Here is a 12,934-nt window from a genome sequence, read left to right as displayed (position 1 = left end):
CGATGTCACAGAATTTATCATTAAAGGCTTGAATGAGCTGGACTCAGAAGTCTCAGGTCTGGAAAGAAAATGCTCTTTCTACACGACTGAAACTGTTTTATGCTTACCTTTTGCACTGTTTCTCTCCTCAGATTTTTGAGGGTAACAGCCACTATGATACCCCAGAGGTGCGGAGGTTTGACGAGATAGTGACTCAGCACATCCGAGTCTTTCCAGAGAGGTGGTCGCCCGCTGGGATCGGCATGAGGATGGAAGTTCTTGGCTGTGACCTGCCTGGTAAGAGCACACGAATATGTATAATAACAGGAATGTTTTGACAGTGACACAACTTTCCTAAGTTTGTAAGGTAATACAATACCTATGAATTCAAATTTTAAGATGCAATTAAAGTGCAGACTCTGAGCTTTATTTCAAGGGTCCAAAAGACATCACATCAAATCAAATGTTAAATTTTCAAATGCAAATTCTTTGCAGGTAATTATTACCTGAATTCCAAAAACCTATGGACCTCACTATAAAATAGGTTTCCTCCACTGTCTTGCTCTGCCAGACCTTTGGTCAGTTTTTGTTTGTGCTTCTTTCTGCCTTAATTCAGCAGTTATAATGCATGCTCAACCAGGCTGAGATCAGGGGATCAGCTTGGCCATTACGAAATATTCCCCTTGTTTACCTGCAAATATGTGTCAGCTGCTTTCACTGTGTTTTCTGGGTTATTATCCATCTGTTCTGAAGGTCTGGTCCAGTCAGCATTGCTGCATTTGGTGGAATATGAGGAGAAAATATATGCCTCTGCACTTCAGAATTCATCTGGGTGGTTCTTTCTTCTTATTCATTATCAATAAAGACGAGTGACCCGTCATTAAGAATGGTTTTCTAGATGCTTTCTGGTGAAGTCTTATCTGCCCTACTTGCTTTTGATACTGATCACTGGTTTGCACCTTGTGTTGAACCCTCTGTATTTCCCTCTTGAAGTCCTCCTTTTATGATATACTTGGATAATAATATGCTGACCTCCTGGAGAGTACTTGGCTGCATGTTGTGAAGGAGTTTTTCTTTATGTATCCTGTGATCATTTGCTGATCTTGTCTTCTATGGAAAGCTGAGCTTTTTGATGTTGCTTAACTGACTACTGCACTTTTTTTTCTTATAACTCTTGATGTGGCCATTCCATGTGGTGTCAGCTATACAATTTAAGTGTCTAATTGATGAAAACATAAAAGAATGTCCAATACCTGTCTCCATAATAGCTTTTCAGTCAACAGTCCTATCATCTTTTGTCTAATTTGGATGTGAAAGGCCTCAAATTCATGCTTTTGCAATTTTAAGAGCAACAAAGATAACAAAAGCTGTGAGTGCCCAAATATATATATATGGATAACCCTGGTGTCTGTGCTTCTGTCATGCATTCTGCATATATCATAATGGTTGAAGTTAATCATTTTGCTCTGTAGGAGGTTTTTCAACATGTCTGGACAGGGATTAACATGTCTAGGTCATGGGACTTTTACTAATAGTGGCCAGCTGTGTACTATATTGTGTTCCCAGCCCATTATGTTAGTAACATGTAGCTAGTGTGTAGTGAAGGATTAGGTGAACTTTGGTATTTGTGATTATCCATGATAAGTTGTGTGTTTTCCTTTTTCAGTTGTATTTTTTTAGTTAGGGGAAAGAGTTATTTATAAGGAGTGCTTTTTAGTGTGCAGTGTCTGTAAAGTGATGAATGCAGCCCATTATTCTATATGTCACTTTACTGAGCTGTATAACCACAATTTATTATAATATGCCAGTGGTGTATGGACCTTGTTAGCTGTGGCAAGCATTTTTTTTCTCAGCTCGACAATAATTTAAGGATTAAAGCAGTCTATTGTACAAACCTGCCACATTTTTTTTGCTTAACTTGAGCAGTAATAATGAGCTGTACAAATTCTCCAGTAAATGAAGCAGAGACAATGGATATGTTGTCACTAAAGTTGGGATAGTTTAATGTCCTATGCTGCATGATAATATAATCTATCCTAAATATAGCTGCAATATCGCTATCATAATAACGCAGTAACAGTACTTAAATGGTGTTTTCTGAGCTAGAACTCTATATTTCTTGTCACACTGGCCCTTTAAAAATGCTGCTGTTGTGACCAGCTTCCTCTCCTTTCCTGTGCTCTCTCTCTCCTTCATGTGTTTTCAGATTTTACTACTTTAGTCAGGTTGTGACAGGTGAAGACAAGAACAGGAAATGGCACGTACCTGTTCCCAGTGGACACAGAGTGGCTTGTTGGCTGCAACTGATGGGTCCAGTTCTGTATTTTTGAGCAAGTGTGTCCATTTGGGTTTCTGACAGACACACACACACACACACACACACAAAGAGAGAGAGAGAGAGAGGGAACCCAAAGGGAACATTATATCCCAGATGTGTCAGGCCCAACCAGGAGGCTGGTGATGATGGGGACAGAAAGGGCAGCCTCTTCTGTTGTTCATACAGTTTTTAACAAGCGACCGTGGACAGAGAATAATGCAGATTAGACAGGCAAATCAAGGACGCACAGATTACAATTTAAAAATAAGAAAAACAAAACAACAGTGTTTTAAGAAGGCGCTGAGCCATGACGTGCCATCACCAAAGCACCGTGGCATTAATTCAACAAATCACCATTCCACCAGAAGATATTTATTTTGTCCAAAACCTTTAATGGGTGTTCATTTGGTTTCCCATCTGGTGATTTGCATCTTTGCGCTTGATATTTTCACACTGATCAAACCCTTGAGTGAAGCCTCTTGCAACATGGATGTGGGTCTTGTAGTCCTGGAGGAGACCCCTACTGTCATGATAGAAATGTTTGGTCATATGGTAAAAGTAACCACTCGGAACAACTCAAACCATGCCAGCAAAAATGGCATTACAAAGCTTCTGTATCATTCAAATTTATTCTTTAATTTGTCACCTGTGAAGAATTACCTTAAAAGCGAGTACTCTGCTTACTTTTAAGATTGAACGTTTTCTATTCTAATATGTGATTAAGGTGCTGCAGTCAGCAGAAAAATATGAATACTGGTGAAACTTTAAGGGACATTATTATTATTCAGGTTTTCCTTCAGCAAAACGAGAACAGACCCACTGCATTATATATGCAAGCAAAGCCATTAGACTCCATCTGCTTATATTTAACAGTTTTTCCAGTTTAACTTTGTGGTTCAAACATAACACAAATCTAACTAATCTCTAACAAAATCATTAATGACAGGATCAACAGGGAAGCTGTTTAAAACACTCTTTTTTTTTTTGGTGGAAACTTCCCTTCCTCAGTTTCACGTGACTGGCCATAGGCAGTGCGTAAAATATGCGTACACTGAAATAACACCTGTCCAGTCTAACCCAGTTCGACCGCACTGTTTATTCTATTTGTGATTACACCTAATGATATCACGCACTTCATATCTGCAGCCATCAGATAAACATCTTGGCAGTTGCACTTTCCCTGATTGTCTGCTGGTCTGTCTTTCGATGTCTGCGTGCCAGATGTTTGCCTTCTGGTTGTAATCCGTGCATTAGACACGATAACAGTTCACTTCCACTTCACATGTACGGCACAGTAACTGTCCTGCTACCATCCAAACTATAACACACAACCACACACTAAGGTAATTATACATCTTAGTGGCTTTGAGCAAATGACTATTGTTAAGTTTCACTTTGTCTATGTTTTAAATTGTCTCCATGCTAAGTGATGTGAGGATAACAATCCAAAAATGATACAATCATTTTGCCTTGTTTTTCTTCTTGCTCGTGTGTATTTTTGTTCTGCCGGTTGTGTTGAGTTGTAAAGGAAGATAAAATATTTAACAGTCCATCAGCTTCAGTCCACTGAACACAGCTGTTTACACATAAGTCACAACCACACAAAAAACTTGCAGCCGTTCAAGCCCACATTTTTCCTTTTTAACAAGCTTGATATGCACAAAGTTACCCCTATTAAAAAGGGAGCCTTACTTTTTTTGTTTGTTTATTTTGTGAAAAAAGGAGAGGTTGTCAGATGTGCACTGAAATTTTCATACTCCCAAGCTTTGCATTGTTTTGACCTTTTCAGGAACATTTCCATGTCAGCAAAACTCAAGCTACAGCATATATAATATGCAGAAAAAAAAAAAAAGAAAAGTGACAGCTCCACCTACAATTACACTTTCCCTTTTTTTTCCTCACGCTTTAGCACATATAGCCGAGGCACATCCCACCTACCTCAGCACTGCTCTGGAAATGATGGCATGCATTAATTAATTCATTAATAAATAAGTAGCATATCGCAGTCGCATGTTCTCTGACACAATCGCAAACATGCACACACATTCACACCTATTCCCAGGGAATGCATTTATCCACGCAGCCAATTTAATATTCAGTTAATACTATTTTCTTTTTCTGTGAACTGAACGTGCATCTATACTAGGCCAGGTTCATGCTCAGCTCACAGTTTTTTTTTTATTGAGTCTATGAATATTAGAATTACATTCTAACGAAATCAAGCTTGTGGCCAAGTTTGCTTCCTGGCTGGTGTTGATGTAAATAAGAAATTCAACCTTCCAATTTACTGAGCTGCTCCACAAAAGTACATACCTTATATGTTGCGGTACTCACAATTACTATATTCATGATTCAAATGTTGAGACAAAGACAATATAATATGTTGTCCGTCATAAACCTTGTATCCTCTAAACACCAGCTTTAACGAGTTTAAAAAGAAATTGCTTTTCCATTACTGCCCCTTTGTTGTTTTCATATTTTACAGTGAAGCACGCTGACCTGGCCTCGGGGCTGTAAAACAATTTCCTCACATGAGAGAGACAATCTCAGCACCCAATTCCAATGAAGAAATCCAAAATTACAGATACAAGGCTCTCAGGGGGCACACAATCATGTAGTTTACCATCTCATTATTGTGCCAAACCTTCAGTGCAAAAACAGAAACAAAAGCCAGAATATTACTGCAGGACTCATTCTAATCATTCGCGCTAGCTGCGGAGGCAACATGTAATTTAGGTCTTACAACCCCAACTATTGGATTTGAACTCTGAGCTTACTAACTGCCAGTTTTGTTCCTGTTTTAAATGACTGAGCTATCAGAACATCTGCTATGCTCTCATCTCTTTCAGTCCACACCTAGTTGTTGGCAGGCAGGCACACAGGCACATATGTACACACACACACACACACACACACACACACACACACACACACACACACACACACACACACACACACACCACCTGTTTGGCATAAAGATGTGAGTTTGGTTTTAGTTCTGTAAATACATGCTTAGTTTCTCATCACATTTGAAAACTATATTGTTATGGGTGGGGTACTTGAGGAAAATAACAGAGACAATGACAAACACAGAAAGAGAGTGAAAGCGGCTTTTGTCCGGAGTCTCAGAGTGGTTAATAGCAGCTTTATTTTTATTCATCTGCTGCTGCTGCTGCTGCTCTTGGGATCATGAAAATCTTAAAATACCAGATTGTGACACAAATTATGCTTCCTTATTATTATGTTCCAACAAAACTGCAATGATTAGCCCAATAGGAGCCTCACTTGTGGCTCATGAATGCTGTTTTTCACCACAGACTGTAAATGAAAAATAAGCATGGCTTCCAGTTCTGAAAACGTAAGTGCCATAAGCATTCTTTCTCATGGTCAACAGCGGGCAACTCCTGAGAACTCTGTGGGAAAAAGGCTCAAGTCCTGATGAGTGTCCAGCTTTAAAACACCAAGAGGGTGAACGAATGCATATGTTACAGTGGCTTCATGTATTTATTTAATATACAGTTTATATCTTTTTATTAAAAATATAAACTCTAAAGGAGTGGAGTCTAAAATTCTGAAAGATCTGGGGAAGTACAGCCAGCAGGGAGTCTTTGACAGGCCCATCCCTGCCCAAAAGAAAAGACATAGTTCTGTGTGAGAAATCCCAGTGCAAATGTAGATTTTTCTGAATGTGATTCAGAATATTGTTGGCAAAGCGTACTGCATTAAATTTCCATGTAGAAAGCCTTAACTAAGGCTTCGAGTTTATGACTAGCGTTGTAATATGCATAGCCAACTAATTGCCAAGAACTTTTCCTTTGTCAGTCATTGACATGAGGATGAAGCTGGACCGGGAAAACACACACATGTCAGTCGTTATAGTGGCACCCTGGAGGGAATGCTGCTGATCGTCCTTGTTAAAGAACATTCTGGAGGTGTTTCGCTGCTCCAGGTTTCCAGCCAGTCATTCAGATTTCAGCCAAGTGTGTGTATTCACTTGCATGTGTGTGTGTGTGTGTGTGTGTGTGTGTGTGTGTGTGTGTGTGTGTGTGTGTGTATTCAGGAGTTATGTCCAGCATTGCTGATCGCATTCACATGTGGGCCATGGCGCAAGTCCAGACACTTTCATGTGATCTGCAGGATGTGTCCTCAGCTACACCCACCGTTCTTTCTCCTCTGCTCCTCGTCTTTTCTCATTTCACTGAAGAAATTAAAGTGATTATAAAAGCAATATAATTTCCAATAACAATAACCGCAATACAGAGCGGGTAATTTTATGTTTTAATAATATTCAAATACTGGGCGAAAGCTAGACACACTATAATTTTTTTGTTTTTTTAATCGTTTCATCCAAACCCTTTTTGTTGTTTTTTTTTTTTTTTAGGAAAATTAGAGCGAGGTTACATGTGCACGTTTGTGGCTTCTGCCGCTTTCACTCCATCTCCTGCCAAGGCTCCTGTAACAAGCCCCTCGCCACAACCACCACACCCACGCAGACACACTCCATCTCTCCAGAGTCCCCACCTTCCCTTCGCCCTGTTTTTATACTTATGGATTCTTTCCTCTTCAAAAACTGTTATTATCGCCTGCAAATACTGAAAGTTTCGTGACTACCCAATCAGTGCAAACCAGATTCAGGTACTGTACAATTTCTACATACGCACAAGGATATAAAAACTACCAATCAATTTTAAGATCCTGAAGGGATAACTGTTCTAAATTTTGCACCACACTATGTTCCAAAGTGTCTAATAATACAATGCACTAGGGTGAGTGACAAAAAATCAATTGTCCACAACTGCAGAGCTGTTGAATACCCTGTAGCAGTGCTCCTGGTTTGGGGTTATGCTTTAGCAAAGACAAAGAACCAAGTTTGCAGCTTACAATGATCTTCCAGTGCTACGTGTTAAGCAATCGAAGCTATTTTGAACCATGCAACAGTGCTTTGTTTACTTCAGGACAGCTCAGTTTATCTGTTCTTTCTCTTCCCCTCTTTGAGATATCACACATGGAAACACTTAGGATTGAGTCCAGGTTGGTTGTGGATGCCTGTGTGCATATGCAGGTGTGGTTTTGTGTGCAAAAGAGCTTGTGTTTTTCCAATATAAATATTTAGGTTTGGCTCACCATGCCTTTCAGTGTTTCCCAAATATGCCTTTCTCTTTTTCCCTCTATTTTCTCATCCATCAATCCATGCAAAAACTCAACTGTAGAGCCACATGAATACTGGTTTCCCCACTTATATCTGTCCACTAGCCAAAAACCTCTTATCAATCTTGGGCTTTCATTGTTGAGAAAAAGTATATTATTGTTACTGACATTAAAAACCGCTGTATTGGATGGATCTGTGTTCAGTGATGAAACACAAAATGTGCATTTCTTTTTTTCTTTTTTTTTTTGCCCTTGTCCCAAATTTTACATACAGTCTATCAATGTGCTATACCTGTAAATTAATCTGGCCATGACTGAGCCTTGGAAGGCGACATCCTCGTTAGCTTATTAATGCTTGGTGAACAGGAAAGCTGTCCTTCTCTTCTCCATAGATCTTAATGGCCTACTTAGCTTAATGGTTTTTTTCCACACTTAAATTCATTTTCTCTGTAGCTCACTATGGTTCGCTGATGTAGTTACCCATTCATTGCCAGCAGCTTCTTTTTATCATCTCAGTTGTTGTCGTACTTAGCTTGACACTTAAGGCTACAATTACAATCATATACCTTGTGGTGCTTTGTTGCACAATGGGCTAATGAGCAATTTACTGTCGGTAGTTTCCTGACATAAAAAAGTGCCTTTGCTTCTCAGCTGTGTAGCTCATGGTTCTGCTTTTTAACCAGACTTTAAGTTTGATTACGGGCAGCTTTTTAACCACAGGCATGTGCTCAGTTTTAAATCACCAGTACATCTTACTGGATGCAGAAACTCCCTTTTCCTGTCTGCTAACATAAAACCTTGCGGTCCAGTGTAGCACTTACCATAAAAATATATTAATTCATTTTTTAAAAAATGGATCTTAATGGTAGCTTTCTGTACACTGAGCTAATTAGGCATTTAGTCTGGAAATAATATGCTGCTGTAAAGAACTCATTTTCCAAACCACTCATCTAAAGAAGATGGCGTCATAATGAGTTTAGTACTTTAAGCCACATACTGTGCAAACCAAACCCACAGCTCTGGTTTTTAAGAACAGTTGTCTGATTTGCGGTTCAAATCTATCCAAAGAAACGGGAAAGAAATGATGCTTCCCACCATCACCTTTGATTTGAAGTCATATTTAAACATGTAACAACCCCATCCTTTTTAGTGCTACAACTGTTAAAAATTCTACTCTTTTCTGCTTCTAAGTATAAAGTATAGTTTTAGCAGTACACATTAATATGATAGATTTAAAATATTAAGAGTCTGAATGGAAATTGTAGCAAGTTTATAGCAGCAAATTTTGCTCAACAGCAGCAGCTCATAAGAAGATTTAAGTTTGAACTGGAAAATCTCCTTACACGCACTAGATACCTAACAGACAAGTTAGCCAATTCCTTTTATAAGGAAGGCATGCCTTTCAGTCTGTCAGTCATTAAGTGGAGGAAATCCCCCCATACTTACACACATGCTCCATGTCACTGATAATTGAGTAGCAACAGCCTCCTCTCTCTCTTCCAGACACACACATGCACACGCACACACGCACACACTGTGTCAGTAGTCATTATTTAGGCTGACAGAGGTAGATTTATACCCAGAGCTCTTTCCATAATTGAACAGTTTTCGTCTCTGTGTTTCCGCTTTGCCTTGCTCAGTCAGCAGCTTTACAATGAGCCCTTGGGCCTATGACACCTTCTGTTCTTCAGTTTAGAAAGTGTGTGTGTCTGTGTGTGGAGGAGATCCAGTCAGAGTATCTTTGCAGGTTGCTGTAACTCAGCGTTGCTCTGGATGACCCATCCGCAGGATACAGATGTCAGGATTCTTATGCGTGTTTAAATGTTCACGTTAAAAGCACAGTTTATCTCTCCATGAGTGACATAACTCTGCCACCTTGTACTTGTCTTATCATTGACTTCCATGTTGCAAGTAAAAGAAAAAGTTCCTGCAACAACAGCTTTAAAAAATTATTATTAATATTAATGTAACTTATTTCAATTATTTTATTGACCTTTACAGTTGGTACAGAGAGGACCCTGGTTGATTGAAGGGGTGGGGGTGGGGGGTGAAGAATGATGGCAGAGCCAAATTGAATTAGACAGGTGGAGAGGAGATGGAGATAGAAATAGGAGGCTGACTAGAGCTGTGTGTGGTCACTAATTAGGAAAATGGTGGTGTGAGGTGGAAAGGGTTATGTTCCCTTTTCTATGTCTCTCTCTCTCTCATCTCCTATTCCTCCCTCTCTCCTCTCCACATGGGGGGCTAATTACAGTGGTAAAGGGCACCAAATTAAAACAGCTTAATGTCAGCAGCTGGGAGCTGCTTATCAAATGTTAATATCTAATTTGGAGTGTGTGTGTGTGCCTGTCTGTGTGTGTGTTGAAACAGCAATATGAGTGTTTGGGCTTACATAATAATCCTGCATACTTTGACTGTGAGCGGACTGTGTAAACAACTCAAAGTTATGCACACACACAACGCACGTTGTAGTGGATGAACCCAGACACTGCAGTGCACTCAAAGCTATTAGCAGAGGCTAGCAAAGGTTACCGGTTAACATTAAACAAGACACACACAGAGAAAGATCACCCTGTGAGTCACAGAAATATCTACAACAATTACACACGTGGCAAAACAACAGCAGTCTGAGATTTACCGAGCTGCTGGTTAGAATCTACATAAAATAATGGTGGACAGTTATGGCACAAGGAAACATGCTGAAAGGTGGAGAGGAGAGCAAGAGGTTTAAGAAAGAGCAATGGGAAGAGACCCGGTCTCAACAAAGAGAGAAAGAAAGGGCTGTAGGCAGACAAAAGCAAAGGGGCGAGTGGAAATCAAAATATACTTCAGGGAAAGATGACAGAAAGACAGCGACAGAGAGAGTTATGAAGACAAAAATTGTGGTTATTGTAAAGCAGAAACAAGACTGGATAAGATTTCACTTCTAAGCACAAGAGGCAGGGAGGAGAGAGAGAGAGATTTACTTTATGCGCGGGTGAGAGAGAGAGAGAATGTGTGTTTATGTGTGTGTATTGAGAGCTTTTTGCGGTGTCAATAGTGGTTTTGCAAAGCAGAGCTAAATCTGGTCTGATTTATTGTGACAAATGACAGACAGAAGATGGAAAGATGGAGGGGGCACTGCTGAGCAGAAGGAAAGAAATGTGAAGGAGGGAAAGAAAAGCTATGAAATGAATAGAAGACAGAGAAAAAAGTAGCTTCTGAGAATAATTTGGTGAGAGGTTTGTGGTGTCTGGCTTGTGCCACGCAAGCCAATCTTCTGTTCCCTTACGTCACCATACAGACACACACTTTCACCAGTGTGTGTGAGAGAAGAAAAGAGAGATGGTAAAGCATTCATTGCCATTTAAGGAATCTTAACCAACAGTAGAAAACTGCTTATTAAGACCAGAAGGTTTTGGGGTTACACTGTCATACCCAAATGCTGACGTCTTTGCTGCGCAGGTCTGTGTGTGTGTGTGTGTGTGTGTGTGTTTGATCTATCATACACTCATTGCATGCTGCTGTGCTCCAAGGTCAGTTTGAGTGCAACATCTATCATCATAGCGTTGTGTGTGCACGCATGCCAACCTGCAGTGGATAAACAGAGTGGTGTGGCACAGTCCTCAGCTGAGTGCCAGCTCACTGCATCGGCTCACTTGGTCACTGCCTGGATCAGGACGAATGTCAGCTTTTGTACACACGGCCCTGGAACACAACAGTGTGGAGCATAAAAGCTTTGTCAGTTACCATTATGTCTAAAGCTTGGCTTTGATCAAACATCGCAGCTGCACTATTAAAATATTACTATTTTCCACTGTGCAGTGAAGCAGTTGTAAAACAAATTGTGAATATTTCAGATTCTATTTTGAGTCCAGAATTGTCTCTGCTTATTAGAGGGGGTTAGAAGGAGAACAGATTAACTAATGACAGTGTTTCCATAAAATATAAAGCCTACTGCAATAAGTTTTTTCTATTCTATTATTATCTATTCTATTCTATTCTATTCTATTCTATTCTATTCTATTCTATTCTAACCTTTAGTGTTATTTTTCCTGTTGACAGAAACCACCACTGTACCTGACACTGTAACCCCCACATCACCCAGAGTGGAACAGACAACTCCTGTAATGAGATCTGGTAAAAACACACACACACACACACACACACACACACACACACACACACACACTACAGTTTGTGAAACAGTCACAACCTCTGATCTATTGATTTGTGTTTTGGGGCACAAATTTTCACCTTTTTTCATGTTCCTGGACATGAATTTCCCACCTCTTCTTTTCTTCTCCCTGAAAGCAATTTTTCATCTGTCTGGTTTCACATCCACTGAGTCGTGTCCACATACACAAAATTAGTGTTTTTCATGTATAACGGGTGAAAAAAAAAAAAATCCACATTTGGAGGCACTGGTGGTACAGGAATCATTTTGCAGCTCACACTAGAGACCAAATTCACGTCATACATGTCACAGATTCAGGGTCACTGGGTGGCTGGAGCTTATACCAGCTGTCATAGGGCAAGATGTAGAGTATGCCCAGGACAGGTCTATTGCTGGGCTAACATGCAGAGGGACAGATAACCATTCAGGCTCACACCTATTGGCAATTTAGGATCACCAATTAATCTAACATGCATTCCTTTGGACTGTGGGAGGGAACTGAAGGACCTGTGGAGAACCCAAGCAGGGAGAACATGCAGAACATCTCCACACAGAAAGGCCTCAGATAGCCAGTGGATTCAAACTCAGGACCTTCTTACAGTGGGGTGACAATGCTAACCACCACATCACTATACTGTCCCACTTAATTTATATTATTTTTAATATACTGTTATTTTAAAAGATGTTTATCGTTATCATTAAAAACAAACTGGTTCCGTTTGGGCACACAGTTTGATTTATCCACACAAAACGAGTCCGTTTATAAAAAGACCACGGTGTGGGTTAAAATGCAACGGCTGCCACTTCTTTAAAGCCCTGTTTTCTTGGTTGCCAGGGTGATGCGTCCCCACTTTGTCTGGACAAAATAAGTGCGGCACACACTAACTATAGTTCCTGCTGAAGTACGACACTTTCAAAGTTGTGCTGACCGATGGGGAAAAAACATGGCATGTCAACATACACAAACAAAATTTGATTAATTTTCCAAGACCATTTCCCATTTTGCTGTGAGACTGGGCTGCAAGCACACACACACACTCTGTTCAGTCAAGTACACACTATCCCCGCTCTCACATATGCAGATTTCTTGCATGCACGCTTGCATTTATTTCTGCTTGCCTCTCATCCGTACATGCACACACTTGTGCACACACTCTAGCTCTTAAGGTCAAACTCATGATGTCAGTGTGCACCGTGGGGCCTTCGGGCTTTGAAGTCTGTTAGATTCAATAGTCCCACAGGAAGCTGTGTTTGAGTGAAAATAAGCTCGCGCAGCCAGAGGATCTTCATACACACACAGGCTCACATATTGGGAATAGGATTTCACAGCTATA

General features: G+C 40.2%; 1 protein-coding gene across 1 annotated transcript in view; it reads left to right on the top strand.

Annotated features, from left to right (window-relative positions):
* The window catches only part of LOC115800637 (neuropilin-2-like), an 83,041-nt gene that overhangs the window by 44,725 nt on the left and 25,382 nt on the right, over window positions 1-12,934 (top strand). The window contains exons 11-12 of the mRNA XM_030758119.1: window positions 132-276; window positions 11,489-11,563. Coding sequence (XP_030613979.1) covers window positions 132-276; window positions 11,489-11,563 — 220 coding nt within the window. The remainder of the gene's footprint in view (window positions 1-131; window positions 277-11,488; window positions 11,564-12,934) is intronic.

Source organism: Archocentrus centrarchus, chromosome 21 (assembly GCF_007364275.1).
Source record: "Archocentrus centrarchus isolate MPI-CPG fArcCen1 chromosome 21, fArcCen1, whole genome shotgun sequence".
Lineage (NCBI taxonomy): Eukaryota > Metazoa > Chordata > Actinopteri > Cichliformes > Cichlidae > Archocentrus > Archocentrus centrarchus.
This window is presented reverse-complemented; position numbering and strand designations above follow the sequence as displayed.